This window comes from Scyliorhinus torazame, chromosome 8 (assembly GCF_047496885.1).
Source record: "Scyliorhinus torazame isolate Kashiwa2021f chromosome 8, sScyTor2.1, whole genome shotgun sequence".
In the NCBI taxonomy this organism is placed as follows: domain Eukaryota; kingdom Metazoa; phylum Chordata; class Chondrichthyes; order Carcharhiniformes; family Scyliorhinidae; genus Scyliorhinus; species Scyliorhinus torazame.
Genome location: NC_092714.1, coordinates 82,113,075 through 82,131,194, shown reverse-complemented (window position 1 = coordinate 82,131,194; position 18,120 = coordinate 82,113,075). Strand labels below are relative to the sequence as shown.

At 47.9% G+C, this 18,120-nt stretch overlaps 1 protein-coding gene across 2 annotated transcripts in view; it reads left to right on the top strand.

Moving 5' to 3' along the window:
• epha6 (eph receptor A6) overlaps positions 1-15,929 on the top strand; it is a 1,197,965-nt gene extending 1,182,036 nt beyond the window's left edge. For both annotated transcript variants that reach the window (XM_072513912.1, XM_072513911.1), the window contains one exon: positions 8,988-15,929. In XM_072513912.1, the coding sequence (XP_072370013.1) occupies positions 8,988-9,102 (115 nt within the window). In that variant the 3' untranslated portion in view covers positions 9,103-15,929. The remainder of the gene's footprint in view (positions 1-8,987) is intronic.
• Positions 15,930-18,120: the final 2,191 nt, after the last annotated feature.

The following is an 18,120-nucleotide window of genomic DNA, read 5'->3' as shown; positions in this document are numbered from 1 at the left end:
CGATCTTGGCGCCACATACAGCAACCAGCATGTCACAAATCTCAGCCCAAACACAAACTTTCCCAAAACTTTGAACAAGTACCGCCACTCCACCCGATCAAATGCTTTCTCCGCGTCCATGGACACCACCACCTCCGGTACCAGAACTTTCGACGGATTCATCACCACATTCAACAGCCGTCTTGTATTACTCGCGAGCTGCCTGCCCTTCACAAAGCCTGTTTGATCTTCTGCAACCACCCCCGGGACACAATCCTCCATCCTCCCCGCCAACAACTTAGCTAATACTTTCACATCCGTGTTCAATAGTGATATGGGTCTATATGACCCACATTCCACCAGATCTTTCCCTGTTTTTGGAATTAGTGTGATTACTGTCTGCTTCATCGTCTCCGGCAACTCCTCCTTCTCCAGTGCTTCATTAAACGCCCCCAACAGATGTGGTGCCAGGTCCGCCGCAAATTCCTTATAAAATTTTGCCGGGTACCCATCCGGCCCAGGGGCCTTCCCCGACTTCATACCCCTGATACTATCCAGCACCTCCCTCAGCCCCAGGGGCTCCTCCAATGCCTGCATCTTTGCTTCCTTCACCTGGGGAAATTCCAGCTCGTCCAGAAACCACCCCATGTCCCCCTCCTCTCTTCCCGAGTCTGCCTCATAAAGTCCCTGGTAATACTCTCTAAATACCTCATTTATCTTCCCTGGCTCTGACACCACATCCCCAGCCCGGATCTTCAATATTTCCCTGGACGCAGCCTGCCTCCGCAGCTGGTGCGCCAGCATGCGGCTCGCCTTCTCCCCATACTCGTATTGCACCCCTCTTGCCCGACGCAGTTGCCCTACCGTCTTCCCCATTGTCAGCCTGTTAAATTGCCCCTGCATCTTTTTCCTCCTCGTCAGTCCTTCCAGGGTGGGCACCCTCAAATATTCCCTGTCCACCTCCACTGTCTCGCTCACTAGACGGTCATGTTCCACCCTCCTTTCCTTATTCGCAGGAACCGTAAATGAGATAATTTCTCCCCGGACCACTGCCTTCAGTGCTTTCCAAAACATGCCCGCCGACACCTCCCCATTCTTATTGAACTCCACATAATACCTAATCACCAACTGCACCTTATCACAAAAACCTCCATCCACCAACAACCCCGAGTCAAACCTCTACCTCGGCCTCTGCTCTCGTCCCGTACTGAACCGAATATCCAGCCAGTGGGGTGCATGGTCCGAGATAACTATCCCCGCATACTCTACCCCCTCCACCCCAACCAAAATCTCCCGACTCACTACAAAGTAATCTATCCTCAAATACACCTTATAGACGTGTGAAAAGATGGAATACTCCCTTCCCCCTGCGTTCTGAAAGCGCCATGGATCCACCATACTCATCCTCTCCATAAACCCCCCGAGCTCCCTCGCCATTCGTACCCTACCCATCAACCTGGGGCTCGATCTATCCACCCTCGGCTCCAGGGCACAGTTAAAATCTCCTCCCATGATCAACTGGAACATGGCCAAATCCGGGATTGCTGCCAGCAACCCCCTAATAAAACCCACATCATCCCGATTTGGGGAATACACATTTACCAACACTACCGGTGCCCCTTCCAATACCCCACTCACAATCACATATCTCCCACCTGGATCCGTCACCTCCTTCGCACTCACAAAACCCATTTTTTTGCTCATTAAAGTCGCCACACCCCTCGATTTCAAACCAAATCCCGAGTGAAAAACCTGCCCGATCCACCCCTCCCTTAGCCTAACCTGGTCCTTCACACGGAGGTGTGTATCCTGCAAAAAGACAACCCCCGCTTCCTAGCTCCTGAGGTGCGCGAACACCCGCGACCTTTTAACTGGCCCATTTTGTCCCCGGACGTTCCACGTTACCAACCTTACTGGAGGCTTGCGCCTCCAATCCCCTCTACCGTCTATCATCTTCTCCACTTAACTCCTGCCCCTTTAATTCCACTCTGTACCTAGCCCATCCCAGATGGCCCCTTTCTTCGCCCTTGACCATGTCATCTCTCACCCCGTGCCGTATCGCAGAAACCCCTCTGCCCCCGCTTTTCCCCTTCCGCTTCTTCCCCCCCCCCCACTTCCCCTTTCCCCCCTCCCTCCGGCCACCCCCTTGGCCTTGTCCCCTACCACCTCACTTCCGTTCACCAGCATGACCTGCTAGCGTGGCTGCCCCGGCCCAAAGGCACATCCTAATGACCTCCCCCTCCCTCTCCATCCCCCCACTCCTCAGCTCAAAGAAGGTGGCCTCCTGCTGGTCTTACCCTCCCCCACCCAAACAAGGACTTCTCCTGAACTCCAGGTAGCCTTCTCCCAAAGCAAACAAACAGATGTTAAACACAAACAGTCCCATAAAACAGGAGGGGGGATGGGAACATCCATCCCCACATAAACTTTTCACCCCTACAACTTCTTACAATCTCAACATTGAACAGACCGCCTCTACCCCCCCCAAAAAAAGGCGAAAATCCCTCAATCCCTACACCCACTTCAAACATGCTCCCGACCATTACATGGTGCCAGCTTCCCAGTTCCCAAGCATTGTCCACTCAGTTCTCCCCCAGTTTATGCTCCTTAATAAAGTCTTCGGCCGCTTCTGGGGTCTCGAAATAATACTCCCGGCCTCCGAACGTCACCCATAATTTCACCAGGCAGAGCACCCCAAACCTGATCTGCCGCAGGTACAGCACTGCCTTGGCCTTGTTGAAACCTGCCCGCCGTTTTGCCAACTCGGCTCCGTGTCCTGATAAATCCGGACGTTATTTCCCTCCCAGTTGCAGCTACGCTTCTCCCTGGCCCAACGTAGAACTTTCTCTTTCTCCACAAATTTATGGAGTCTCACGATCACCGCCCGCGGCGGCTCCCCAGCTCTAGGCTTTTGCCTCAGGGACCTACGCGCTCGGTCCACTTCAGGGGCCTTATCTAGCACCCCTTCTGCCACCAGTCCCGCCAGCATCCTCGAGACGTACCTCGTGGCACTCACACCTTCCACTCCTTCAGGCAGGCCCTCTATTCGCATGTTCTGTCTTCTTGAGGTATTCTCCTGCTCCTCAACCTTTGCCCTCAGCGTTTTACAAAGGTCTCCTAGGAGCCCCACCTCCACCTCCAGAGCCACCACACGATCGCTGTATCCGAGATCACTCCTTCAATCTCCCGAATCTGTGACCCCTGCACCTCCAAACACCTCTCCGTCCACTCCAATGTACTCTTCAGGGGTGCCACAGCTTCTGCAATGGCCTTTGCATGATCCTCATGCATTTCTTTCCTCTGTTTATGGAATTCCTCCTTGCTAAAAGTTATCAGTTCCTGTATCTGGGGCCTTACAGCTTGGCCCTCCCCCGCCTGCATGCTGGAAGAGACTGTCTGTGAAGCACAAGACTGTTTCAACTTTCCAGCCAAACCTGTCACTGTTTTCTGCCGGGTCCGGTGATCAGAAGACATACTATTCCAGGGGTTAACTACTCCTCTAATATTCACCTACGCCTTTTCATCATAATTCCACCCGGATCTGGGTAAAAAGAGCCCTTTTCTGTGACTTTAAACAGGAACAGCCCTTTATGTGACCAATCACTCCATGGTCACAAACGGAAGTCAGGTCCTGACCATTGGCAGTGCCACCCTGGCACCCAGGCCAACCTGCCTTATCCCTGACCACCCAGGGGCTTCCATTGGCCAGGGAGACCCCACCTACCCCGGTACCATTCCGCCTAGTCCAGATTTGTGTGGACCTGTGCTGAATGGCGTCCAGCTGAGGCCTCCGTAGCGAGGCCAGTAGATCCTGGGAGGCCGATAGAATGCGGGTAAGTACACTTAAGTCTGTTTAAAACGTATTTAAGCGCGCGCAGCCTGGGCGGTGTTCTGGTCATGCCGCCTCATGGGACTTGGGTAGATCCTGCAAGGCGTTGTGACTGCCAGGAAGCCCACAGGAGGCCTCACCTGGCATCTACCAACCATGTTGCATTCCTGGCAGGGTGTGACGTGTCCAGTAATTCGCCCTTCATTGGATTGGATTTGTTTACTGTCACGTGTACCGAGGTACAGTGAAAAGTATCTTTCTGCAAGCTGCTCAAACAGATCATTTAGTACATGAAAATAAAAGAAAAAGAAAATACATAATAGGGCAACACAAGATACACAATATAAATACATAGACAACGGCAGTGGGTGAAGCATACAGGAGTGTAGTACTAATCAGGGCAGTCCATAAGAGGGTCATTTAGGAGTCTGGTAACAGCAGGGAAGAAGCTGTTTTTGAATTTGTTTGTGCGTGTTCTCAGACTTATGTATTTCCCGCCTGATGGAAGACGTTGGAAGAGAGAATAAGCTGGGTGGGAGGGGTCTTTGATTATGCTGCCCACTTTCCCCAGGCAGCAGGAGGTGTAGATACATGTAGGCTCTCTCACAGATTTAGTGGTTCTAATAAGTGTTTTTCTTCATCATTTTCTAAGAGGTGCATCACCAGGTCTCTCTGCCTCCAATCTCAACTCCCATATTTTCAGTTCAAATTCCCTATTTTGATATGAGCTCATGTTCACTGCATTACCTCACCACCATCCCCCGCACCTCAAACGATACCTCAAATCATCAATTAATTGCCCTTTTATCAGTATTTTCCTACTTTAATGAAGATACTAGATGGGATTCTCCGACCCCCCACCGGGGTTTTAGCAGGGGCGGGAATCACGGCGCGCCGGTCGGCGGCTGCTAGCAGCGGTCCCCCCCAGCGATTCTCCGGCCCGCGATAGGCCGAGTGGCCGCTTGTTTTCGCAGGTCCCGCCAGCGTAAATCACAACAGGTCCTTACCGGCGGGACCTGGCTCCACGGGCGGCCTGCAGAGTCCTCGGGGGGGCGTGGGGGATCTGGCCCCGGGGCCCACTGATCCGCGGGCGGGCCTGTGCAGTGGGGGCACTCTTTCCCTCCGCACCGGCCGCTGTCAACCTCCGCCATGGCCGATGCGGAGAAGAACCCCCCTGCGCATGCGCTGGGATGACGCCAGCACACGCTAACGCTCCCGCGCATGCGCCAACTCACGCCGGCCGGCAGAGGCACTTCGGCGGCGGTTGGCCTGGTGCCAAACACTCCGGCCCCGGCCTAGCCTCTGAGGGTTTCGAGGATTCCGCATCTTCGGGGTGGCCCGACGCCGGAGTGGTTCACGCCACTCCCCGGCGCCGGAGTGGCCCGCTCCGCCGGTTCGCGGAGAATCTCGCCCACTGTTAATTCTCAGATTTTTTATTAACTTGAAAATTCTGGCTTGATCATCAGAATGATTTTGGCACTGTTCCATAGGTGATTGTGCCTCTGTTTTATACATTTATAGCAATGTTCTGGATTACTTTGGAGAATCATCTGCTATTGCGTTGAATGTCTCTAAGGCCTTTGACAGAGTTTGACGCAAAGGGTTGGATTCTCCAAGTACGGGTATGTAGCCCGCAACCCGTACTGGTCCATCATTTGATCCATCGCCCTTTGAAAGACGGAGACCCCATTTGTGATGCCGAAGGGGACCCTGAGGAAGTGGAAGAGCCGGCCGGCTGCTTCGAAGGCAGTATAGGGGTGGTCTTTTGGTTGGATGGGGAGCTGGTGGTAGGCGGATTTGAGGTCAACCGTGGAAAATACTCAGTATTGGGCGATCCGATTTACCATTTCCGTGATGCGGGGAAGGGGCTACGCATCAAGCTGCATGAATCGGTTTATGGTCTGGCTATAATCCACGACCATCCGTTTCTTATCCCCGGACCGGACTACCACCACTTGTGCTCTCCAAGGGCTGTTGCTAGCCTTGATGACCCCCTCTCCCAGTAAACGCTGGACCTCTGACTTGATAAAAGTCATATCTTAGGCACTGTAGCGCCAGCTCCTGGTGGCGACTGGCTTACAGTCGGGGGTGAGGTTCGCGAATAGCGAGGGGGGTGCGACTTTCAGTGTCGCAAGACAGCATATCGTGAGGGGGGGCAAGGGTCCGCCGAACTTCAGTGTCAGGCTTCGGTGGCTGCACTGGAAATCCAGTCCGAGCAGCAGGGGGGCACAGAGGTGGGGAAGGATATAAAATTTGAAACGGGTGTACTTGGCGCCTTGGATCGAGAGATCCGCAATACAGTACCCTTTGATTTGTACCGAGTGGGCCCCGGATGCGAGGGCTATGGTTTGGGATGCAGGATGGGTGCGCAGGGAGCAGCGCCGTACCGTTTCAGGATGGATAAAGCTCTCCGTGCTCCTGGAGTCGAAGAGGCATGCAGTGTCGCGCTCGTTGACCTGGACCTGCATCATAGAGTTCTGCAGGTGTTTTGGCCGAGTTTGGTCGAGGGTGATCGCTCCCACTCGCGGGTCGTCGGAGTCCTCAGCCGAGTCGGACTCGTAAAATGGCCGCTGCCGGCTGTGTGTGTCGGGTCGAGAAGATGGTCGCCGACAAGCTGGCCGCTCCCATGATTCGCATGAGGCTGAAGACGTGTCAGACGGGGGCGTGTCGGGTTGGTGCGCAGCCGCATTGCGAGGCCTGCGGGCCTGAGAGCCTGATTTTCGGGCCGGCTGTTCTTTGCTCTTCTGGCCCCTGGGTCTGGCCAGGCAGACCCTCGCAAACTGCCCCTTCTTCCCACAGTCGCTGCAGATCGCGGAGCGGGCTAGGAGCGTGGGCGTGGGTGCTGGCCCTGCCCGCAGAAGTAGCACGGTGTGCCCCCATGATGAGCGGGTCGCCGCGTGGCGCAGGCCCTTAATATGGCTGAGTCTGAGGAAGTCGGGGGGGGGGCTCGCAGAGTCCGCGGGGTACGTACCCAAGTTATGTCGGGCCACCTCCAGCGAGGAAGCGAGCGTTAGCGTGTCCTGGAGGTCTTTTGCCCCGTTTTCGAGCAGCCATTGCCGGATGTAGGTCGAGCGGATGCCGGACACGAAAGCGTCTCTGATGTGCAGGTTCATATGGACCTCCCCTGTCACATCCTGATGGTCACAGTCCCTGGCAAGCGCGGTGAGTTTTTCAATGAATTCGTCTAGCGATTCCCCCGAGCGCTGCCGGCAGGTAGAGAGCAGATGCCTGGCATGCACCTCGTTGATAGGCTTGACGAACCGCTTGCGGAGGAGCTCGACCGCCTCTTCATAAGTCGTCGCCTTCTCGAGCGTGGCGGAGATTCTGTGACTCACCCGGGCGTGGAGTAGGCGCAGCTTGCGTGGCCCCAGGATGGGAGTCTCTGAGGATTCCAGATAAGCCTTGAAGCATCGGAGCCAGTATTTAAAAATTTCCTTTGCCTCCGGTGTCCGTGCTTCCAGGTTGAACTTCTCTGGTTTTAGGCCTGCGCCATCCTGATGTAGTTTAGTTTATTAAATTGTGGTACCCTCAATAACGACGCTTAGAGTGTAAACAGTAAACTAAGGCTTTAATAAACTAAGAACTAGACTAGAGCCGAGACGTGTGCTAACTGCTGCACTGCCCACAAGGCGGCTCCTTATATACGGCTCCCAGATGGGCGGAGCCGGAGGCGGAGTTCCCCAGGGTTCCAAGCCCGGTCTTAAAGGGGACATCAACTTACATGATGACAAGGGTACAGTGTTACAGTAACCGTTCATCACTTACGCCAATCCAATTCCCTTGCAATAAAGGCCAACATGCCATTTGCCTTCCTAATTATTTGCTCGACCTGAACGTTAATGTGCGGTGTTCCTTGTCCCTCTATCAGCATTTACAAGTTTCAAACCTTTAAAAAAATATTGTGCTTTTCTATTCTTGCTATCAAAGTAAAGAAGTTCAGGGCTGCACGCGGCACAGTGGTTAGCACTGGGACTACAGCGCTGAGGACCCGGGTTCGAATCCCGGCCCTGGGTCACTGTCCGTGTGGAGTTTGCACATTCTCCCCGTGACTGCGTGGGTTTCACTCCCACAACCCAAAGATGTGCAGGCGAGGTGGATTGGCCACACTAATTTGTCCCTTAATTGGAAAAAAAATAATTGGGTACTCTAAATTTATTTTTAAAAGGAAAAAAAAGTGAATAAGTTCATACTTACTCACATTATAGGCTGGATTCTCCGATTCTGAGACTAAGTGCTGACGGCAGCATGGGAACGGTGGCGTTTTACGACCAAAAAAATGGCGCAAAACGGCCACCGATCCTCCGTCTGGTGGGGGGCTAGCAGGCACGCAGCGTAACTGTGGATATGGCCAGACAATTGCCGTGTCCGTGGTAGCGCATGCACACAGCGGCAGCCTGCAGCGGCCGCGCCGTGCAACATGGCGATGCCTGCCAAATAGTGACCCCCTTTGGCCAGGCTCACCACTCATTGACCACCCCTCACCAGTGCCCCAGCCCCTGCCAAAGCCCCTCCTGCCCACGGATCGGCCCTCCTCCCCTACAGTGGCGGTGTTGGACTTAGTCCGCAGCTGCCACACCGAGTTCCTGATAAGAAATACCACACGTGACCAATGCCATCGGGAACTGGATCCATCGGGGCCGGACCTTCACGGGGAGGGCCTCGGGTAACATCCTGAGGCTGTCCTGACGGCGTGCGGCGTGTACCTAGAGCACACCTTTTGGAGGGGGTGGAGCATTGCCCAAATATCTTTACCCATTCTCTACCTTTCCTTATGTGACGGTTGAATTTAAAATGCATGGAGTTCCAGGGAAGGAAATATGTGGTTGATCAGCAGTTGCTTTAGAATTAGTTGACAATTTTTAACAAGTTATACGTTTTTGTCACAAATGTTCAATATTAGTCTTCTGTGCTTTAATCTTGGATGCAAGTACATGCAGAAGCATGGAAAAATATAACCACAAAGACAATTCTGTTTCCCTTATCTGTGTCACGTGTTTTCTTTATTCCAGGTTGTTCAAATGTAAACCATTCATTCTTATTTCCCTCAATTAGCAATTGGTTCCTGATTAAGACACAAGAAGGGTACCTTCTTGGTCACAGTTGATGGTATGTTTACATATAAGCTTCCAACATTTAGCTTGCTATGAGATCACATCAGTTTTACTTTCTTTTGTTCTAGTGACGTGAGAAGAATTGGGGTAACGTTAATAGGACATCAGAGACGAATAGTGAGCAGTATACAGACTTTGAGACTGCACATGTTCCACATACAGGAGAAAGGATTTCATGTGTGAATGCACCATAAATGCTATTGAGTTGTATCGCAACCATTTCAGTTGGAGGACATTTTATAACTACAATGCCTAGCTTTGTCTATTTGAAAATACAATCAGACGTTGATAATTGGCATTTCCTTCATTTGGACAAGTTTTTAACATGAATCTTAATTCTCTGCAAGTTTCCATCCTTTAGCTGAAACCTTACAAACCAATTACCCGTAGAGCTAACAAACTATTTATAATAAAGTGGAGTCTAACTAACACACTAATTGCCAATTTCCCCATTGTTATTTAAAGAAGAGTTCATGTGTAGATGGATACCTCTTACGGTAATATTCTAATAGCCATGTGGCTTCAACAGTATTGATACCTTTAGAGTTATAGGTTGAGAAGTAATCTCTTTTCCATGTTTGTGACTGTTTAGCTGCTAATATCAAATGTGCAATCAAAAGGTTGACTTTAATATGTTCTTTTTGTAATTTATTCTGTACAAATTTGAAAGGTTTTTGTTTTCTCTTTTTGGTTTTGAAATTAATTCTTGGTATGCTAGTATATGGATAAACTAGAGATCAACTGCATTTGAAAGTGTTGAGTCTAGAACTGGCGAACACAATGAAAAGATCTTACAGTTTAACTCATGCAAATAGATGCGGTCATACATTATTCATTTCATTCCTTGCTTGTCTGAGAACAAATCTTATGTACGTATATTTTTACAGAAGTAAATAACTTGGAATTACCAGTTTAATGCCACCACCAGACTAATGTCTTTCAGTATAAGTAGGTATTCAACGGCCTTAATCTGCAACCATTTTGTTCATTGATGCACCTAGGTTTCCGAGATTGTGCCGGCAACTATATCTATTGGCACCCTCAATTTACCATAATTTGTAATATCAGTTGTAGTTTAGACTTCCAAAATTATATTTTATTATATGAATTTTTTGTAAAGGTTCTTCAGGTGTGGTTTTTATCTTTCTTTCCTGAGTGGTCAGTTAAAACCAGATGAGTAACTTACGAAAGACACCTTGATTACACCGCCTTCAATTTCGAACTGTTCTTCCGAGCAAGTGGCGCGGGTAACCCCCCCGCCCCACCTCCCAATAATGTCACCAGGACCCAACTTCAAGTTCACGTATGACCTGAGTGGGGAAATTTCCCTGGCTTACCTTCCAGGTGATTGCAATGGGCAGAGTATCCAGGGCCTGAAGGTGCCCAAACATGTAAATTATTTTTGTTTGCCCTGTGAAGGCATTCTCGCATGAGTGCTCCTCTGGGCCCAGTTGGGAAAGTTTAAATTTCTCCTGTCCCAGATTTCCCACTGGGTGTGAGACCCTCCTGACACATTTTCCCTGCAACTAACTTCCTTGCCAACGGACCTGCCTTAGCGACAGCCGATGGATGGCCCCCTGCGACTTGAACTTCTATGGCAGCATTCAGATGAGGCCGAGGAGAGAAAATGGCCTCGCAAACACATTGTCAAAGTAGGTGAGAAGGGTTTACAGCTCACTTCTTCCCTCATCCAGTCAAATCATGCTACAAATTCCAATTTCAACGGAAATATATTGAGGGGTGGTATTTTTCTTTTTAACTTTCTTTCTCCCGCTGTTAGCATCATCTCTTGGAATGTTCAGTTATCAACATGGCAATCAACTTAAATTAACTAAAGTTTGATGAACTTCATCAGTTTATAGACATTTCACTTACTGGATGGAGTAGTGCACGGACACGAGGTGAAAACTAATGAAGGGCAATCTCACTGGAAATATATAGCACAGGCATGAATAACTGCCAACAAATTCTGAAAATAAATATTCAACATATATATGTACACATCTGCTGGTGGAGGACTTAAAGTGGATATTCTATGAACAGATAAGTGGCAGATCAATAAGAAATTTGAAACAATTACCTTAGAGACTGAACTTCTGGTTAATAGTGGAATGGTTAACACAACAAGATTCCACATGTTAAGACATTTTCTGGATCAAACTAAATTGACTAAACACTAAACATTATTTTGAGCCCACTACAGCAGTCATTGAGAACGACGATGCGGGCACAAAATCTGAAGAGAATCAGGAATTAGTGTACGGGTGGATGGCTGTGCCTGATGGAAGATTGGTTAACTGCAGCCCTTGTGGCATGGGGGAATGAGGATGCCCTCCAGGGATGTGCTTGACATGCTAATGACAGTCTTCATATGAATCAGCTGTGCACGTCTGTCACAAGAAGCAGTTTCCTGATAAACTCCCTCACCCTTCCTTGATTCGGCAATTGTACCAATTGAATCAGGAGAGCTAAACATGAGTGCCACTGATTGGAACCAAATTCTAACGCACTCTGTGCCCTTTAGCACTGCTACAGAGGGGTTTCACATATGGGGTGAGGCTGCACACCCTTCACTTCTTGCCCTCGCCTGTCGCCCGGACACGCCTTGGCAAAGATTGTTGCCATCCAACGGCAAAGCGAGCATCCAGGGAGCATCCATGACAGTTTCATCTTGCGGCGCTCTCAGATCCTCAACGTCTTTGAGGGAGAGCAACTGATGGCGGGAAGGCTCCTGGGGGCAAAGGGTACCCACACAGGAGGTGGCTACCGGTGCCAGTGTGGGGGCCATAAATACCTATAACGAGACTCATACTTCAACACGTGGGCTGCTCAAGCAGGTGATTGGACTGCTCAAGATGCAGTTCCGGCGCCTGGATCAGTCGTGTGTTGCCCTCCAATGCAGCTCTCAGAGGTTTTCATGCTTAATAGTGATCTGCTGTGCACTCCACAACTTGGGTGCTGCAGAGGGGAGACCAGCTGGACCCAGGGAAGATGGGGCAATGACACATCTCCTTAGATGAGGAGGAATTCGAGGAGGGCGGTAAAGGTCAACATGCAGAGGCGGAGGATGAAGAACCATGGGCGATGGACAGTGTGCATATGGGCCGAAGAACTACGGACACCCTCATTGCCTCTTGGTTCAGGGACGACCAGGACTAGGGAGTGAAGAGCTCTCCCACCATGGGGTCTAATATCAAACTTGTGATGCTGCCAACATTCATTGGTAGGGCGGTAAAGTCATTGGCTCTCCTCTGCAGGAAAATAATGATCATTTGAATTGAGGATAGAGCAATGCGCCTCTCATCCTCAGTGATATGTCTGACTCTGCAAGACAGAGGGGTGAAGGTGTCCTGCCAATGAATGGGTTTATCATGGGATTCCGAGTTGCTGGATGACTTATCTCAGCTACTGTAGCCCCCCTCCAAGGTCATTAGTACTGGTGTTTTCCTCCAACTGTCCAACTCCGAGGTGGACAGGATCTCAACGTTTTGTCAGCCCTTGGCCACCTCATCAGTGGAGAAGTGTGGCAGACATGGGAGAACTGAGCATTGATGTTGGCGCTGCCACCTTCTATGGATAAGAGGTTGGGGAAGTGAGTCCAGGGCAGATGGGGGGTCCGTGGCAAAAGCAGCATGTCTTTGCTGAGTCATCAGTGTGGGAGGCGGGAGAGACATAGTCCTGCGGTTCTCACACTCCACAGGGATGAAGTGCCGAATGTGAATGGAGCTTTGCGGAGTATGGTGTCATGAAATGACAGGATAGGGGATGTGTAGCTGAACAAAGTGATGTATAGTACAAAACTGGTATTACAATGGTGACCTATCTCTACTATTGCCGATATTCATCCATGGCCGCAGGTGCCGATAGTTTCTTACTCTTCCTCACACTCCTGCTACATCTAAGTGTTTCCCCAGGATCCACAGATTAGGTTAAGACTTCCATGTCCTGTTGCCTGAGATTACCTTGGTGCATGTCCCCTGGGGTGTTTTGACCTTGAGGGTCAAGGCCTACTTTCGGGATGCACAGGTGTTGCAGTGCTGCCCTCCTTGGTATGCAAGGCTGAAGCTGTTTCACTCATGAATGTGGGATGTTAAATGGGCTGGACACCCCAAGGGTTTCATAGGAACATAGGAACAGGAATAGGTCATTCAGCCCTTCGAGCCTGTCCCACCCTTCAATGATATCAAGGCTGATCTGTTGCCTAACTGCATATACCTGCCTTTCATAGAATTCCTACAGCGCAGAAGGATGCCATTTGGCCCATCAAATACACTCTACCTAGGCCCCATCCTCCACCCTATCTCCGTAACCCCACCTGGAGGCAATTTAGCGCAGCCAATCCACCTAACCTGCACATCTTTGGCCCATATTCCTTAATATCTTTGCTTAACAAAAACCTATCTATCTCAGATTTAAAATGAACTGTTCTAGCTCCAATTGCTGTTTGTGGAGAAAGTTCCAAACTTCTACTTGCCTTTGCATGAAGAAGTCCTAACATCTCTCGTGGGCAGCACGGTAGCACAAGTGGATAGCACTGTGGCTTCACAGCGCCAGGGTCCCAGGTTCGATTCCCCGCTGGGTCACTGTCTGTGCGGAGTCTGCACGTTCTCCCCGTGTGTGCGTGGGTTTCCTCCGGGTGCTCCGGTTTCCTCCCACAGTCCAAAGACGTGCAGGTTAGGTGGATTGGCCATGCTAAATTGCCCGTAGTGTCCATAAGGGTTGGGAGGGGTTATTGGGTTGCGGGGATAGGGTGGAAGTGAGGGATTAATGTGGGTCGGTGCAGACTCGATGGGCCGAATGGCCTCCTTCTGCACTGTATGTTCTATGTAATCTATGTAATCTCTCCTGAACAGTCTGGCCCTAATTTTTAGACTATGCCCCCTAGTTTTAGAATCTCCAACCAATGGAAATAGTTTATCTTTATCGACCCTGTTTTTCTGTTAATATCTTGAAAACTTTGATCAGATAACCCCTTAACTTTATAAGTTCTAGGGTGGCACAGTGGTGCAGTGGTTAGCACTGCTGTCTCACGACGCCGAGGATCCAGGTTCAATCCCATGTGGAATTTGCACATTCTCCATACGTCTGCGTGGGCCTCACCCCCATAACCCAAATATGTGCAGGGTGGGTGGATTGGTCAAGTGAGATAGCCCCTTAATTGGAATTTTTTTTTTAAACCTTCTAAATTCTAGAGAAAACTGGTCTAATTTGTGTAATCTCACTTCACAAAAGCAATGTGAAGTAAGTGTACCCTGCAACGTAGAACCATACAATGCAGAAAGAGGCCATTCCTCCCATCCTGCCTGTGCCAGCTCTATAAATCCCAATTAATCCCATTACCAATACCGGCAATGTTTTCCTAGTGCAGGTGTTTATCCAATTGCCTTTTGAAATTGAACCACTTGTAATTATACTGAAAGATGATTATTTCAGGCAGGTTTTACAGCATTGCACACTATTGGAAACTTTTTATTTAACAGTAGTTCTTGTGATGCTGTAGTTTTTAATCTAGCTCAAAATTTGTATTGAGCTTTTCAGTAAGAACGAAACAATGAGTTATACTTATAGTGATCCTCGCATCCTCAAACGCTAAGGTTTTGGCCTTAAAATTAAAACAATTTAGAAAATTGAAATTGGTACATACTCCTTATTCACCTGAACCTTGTTTAAATGGATCAACATAAACTACAGCTGTAAAACTGTTGAAAGAAAAGTAATGCAGGTGAATTACTTGAATTAAAAGAGGGGCAAAATACTGTTTTTTCTTTAATCGTTTCTTATGGCTATATAAGGGGTCTGGTAGAAGGAATGCAACATTTTTTGAGTTTACAAAGACTTTTCTTGTGATCGTACCAGAATACCAATGATATGGCAAAGTGCTCTTTGTCTTACCCTTGGGCTATAATGGTTGGCTGAAATGTTTCTACGTATTGGTAACTTGTTTCCCAGTAGTAGAGTATCAGTTTATCTCCATAGTTCCTGCAATTTACGTTCCCAGTTTTAACCTGGGAGATAATTCCCAGAAGGAGAAAATTCCCAGAAGGAAAATTGGAAGATGAGTGACCCCAGTTCATGCTGATAGACCTGGATTGCTCAACTTCAAGGTACTATTGACAGAAATTTGTGAGTAAATTGGCTGCTCAATGGCTCAAGAGGAAATTATTTGTGATTGTCAAAGGCCCGAACAGCAGCATCTAAAAAAATAGCTAAGAAATGTTTCAAATGTATATATTTCTATATAGTTTTCATTAGTATCCACCATTTGATATAAGTAAGCAATAGTATACTGTCAATAACGTTAGTGGATAAGAACTGAGATAATGCCCTATCCTCGGAACTAAGGACAGGCTCTCAACAACTTGCTCACCAAAACAACTGAGTTGTGTCCTTTTTATTTATTCTTGGGGTTAGCCAAGTCCAATGGTTCAGTGATTTTTGACTGAGGTTTTCAGACTTTTCTGTGCTGGCTACAGAAGTGATCCTAAATGTCCAATCTTCTGACATTTTACTACCTACTCAGTCACTTCTGCAACCTTTGCAGCAACAATTTAGAGCCAGCCCTCAACTGCAAAATGTATCTAATGTCAATGTTGTACAAATATTTGTCAGCCTTCTGTGATTTGTAAAATTGTCAGTTGATCTCTAGCGAACACAGAAACCTTCTCAAATTGTTAAATGGAACAAAGCAATCTGTGGACCAAGTGCAGTTATTCATTAAACAAATATCAATCAATGTAAAATTTCCATAATGTACCAGCATGCCTAGAGTTAATAGTAATTAGAGTTTCTGCTCTCTAAAGCTGGGAGTTGGCAGATAGAATTGTGGGGTCTGAATCTAGGACATTTATTCACACAGAATATGCTATATGGCAAATATCTGCTGAGCAATGATGTAAAGAGATTTTGTACAAAGTACAAGTTACTTATTGCTGTATTTTATTTTTCTATTATTTCTTAATGAAGCATTAAAAGTGTTACTGACTAAAATAGCTCATTTATTAAACTATTTATTAGCAAATCAAACAGCTGTCTCTGCTTCTAATTTGCATTTAATGCAGCTTGTGAACTGCTGGTTTACTTATGGCATTGAGCATATTAGCAAAAGGAAAGTTTAAGTCCTTAATGACAATATTTTTTGTCCTGTGTTTTGTAAAATTGTCTCAACACACCCAGATGCCTTCATGCAATCTACCATTTATCGAATGCTCCTTTTCAACAGCCAGTATGTTTCTACAGGGAGGTAAAAATCAATTGCCTGTTCCATTAAAATACTGCAATATATCTTACATGGTAATCAGAAGGATAGTGCAATGAATAGACAGTTTCAATTGTACTTCACAAATAATGAATATTATTTTTAAATCTGTTATGCTATCTTAAATTGAAAGCCCATTTTCAACTCGTATTTAAATATTTTTCAACAATCTAATGAAGTCGAGTCGGCACACAGATTAAATCAGACTACATCTACGTACCAGCAGAAAGGTGATTGCATGTGGCAAGGGATTTCCTGATTTGGGTTCTATACAAATCGACTTCCTGTATCATCAATATGCACGCGGATTCAGTGGAAGTAGTTTACACAATGGACTGAAATCACTTCTCTGTAAAAACTTACCCCAGTGCTCCTTGCAGTTTCCTTGCATTACTGAAATCCTCCACCTTATCCTTTACTACAGATAGGGGTCGGAATTCTTTGGCAATTGCGATTCGCTTTTTGCGCTAGCAGTGCGCCCCCACCCGGCAGCGTGGGGCGGCTTCAATGGGAAATCCCATTGACAAGTGGCGGAGGATAGAATCCCACTGCCAGTGGACGGCACATCTCCGAGAAACGCGCAGCTGGGGGACCGAAGAATCCAGCCCAGGGTTTCACTCATAAAAGTAAACGTCACAGTGAAATATCCGAGGGTAACGTCAATGAAATTCCAAACAATCAGGTGGAGTGTCATTTAGAATATAACATCAGCAATTCTAGGTTATTAATGTCTTCACTTAGGCCATACAATCTTAGGTTAGTTTTGTCTTTATCTCCATGTCAAATTGAAACCGTGTAATCAACGACTTCACCTTGATATTCACATACTTTTCAGCACCTACAAAACGTAGAATTTTGTATCTTGAAGATTCATCGTTAGCAGTGATATATTCGGGAATGTTTGCTAAAATAGCAAAAAATCCTGCATTCCCACAATTCCAGACCATTCTCATATGCTGTGACTGAGCTGACGGAAAATGTGCTTCCACATCACTTTCTCTTTACTGGTCACGGGAGGTGTGTGGCATCAAGTTAGGGTTAACATGTATTGAAGTGTTCAATTGTTTATCATTATTCTGGAACATTAATTAACTGACATGCTCCTGACTTACAAAAAATACTAGGCCAAAATGCCTCCGGTTAGGTACACCAGAAAATCTGGAACCATGGCAACAGGAGTATTTGGAGAGAAAACCTCTTCCACGTGGGACAGTTAGATGCAGGTTTCACTATAGGCCCATGTGGAACAGGTAGGTGCAGGTTTCAGTATAGGCCACGTGGGACATGTAGGTGCAGGTTTCACTATAGGCCCATGTGGGGCAGGTAGGTGCAGGGTTCACTATAGGCCCACGTGGGGCAGGTAGGTGCAGGTTTCACTATAGGCCCACGTGGGGCAGGGAGGTGCAGGTTTCACTATAGGCTTTTGGTTGTTGCTGCCTGTCCCATGCAACAAGAAAATCCATCACACAACCAGCTTTTTGTGTTTGCCCAAGGTCCCCCTCCAGCCCTCAAACCTAAGTCCTGGGCTCTCCAGTGAGCTCCTACATCTACAGGCCAGTAGTTGTATTGCCGGTCACAGAAGTGCCATCCCGACTATAGCAGAAGTACCAGACATAGGAAACTCATGTCCTCACTTTCCATTGACACTCCCTGTACAAAGTAAGTGATGGTTTAGTCTCTTACAAGGCAAGTTGGAAACTCCAGGAAAAACCATAAACATAGCACAATCATATTTTCACAATTTTCGGGGAAAGCCCTGCCTCCCACCAGATTTCCTCAGGAGTTTCAGCTCTTCTGTGACTAAATTGTCTGTCACAACAGTTGATTAACATATCTCTCAACTTCAGTGGACAAAGTATTCCTCACATGGTAAGTCCTCTAACATACATTGCCAAAACCAAAAACTTACATTTTGTAGTTTGTACTTAAATAGAGCAATGAGATTG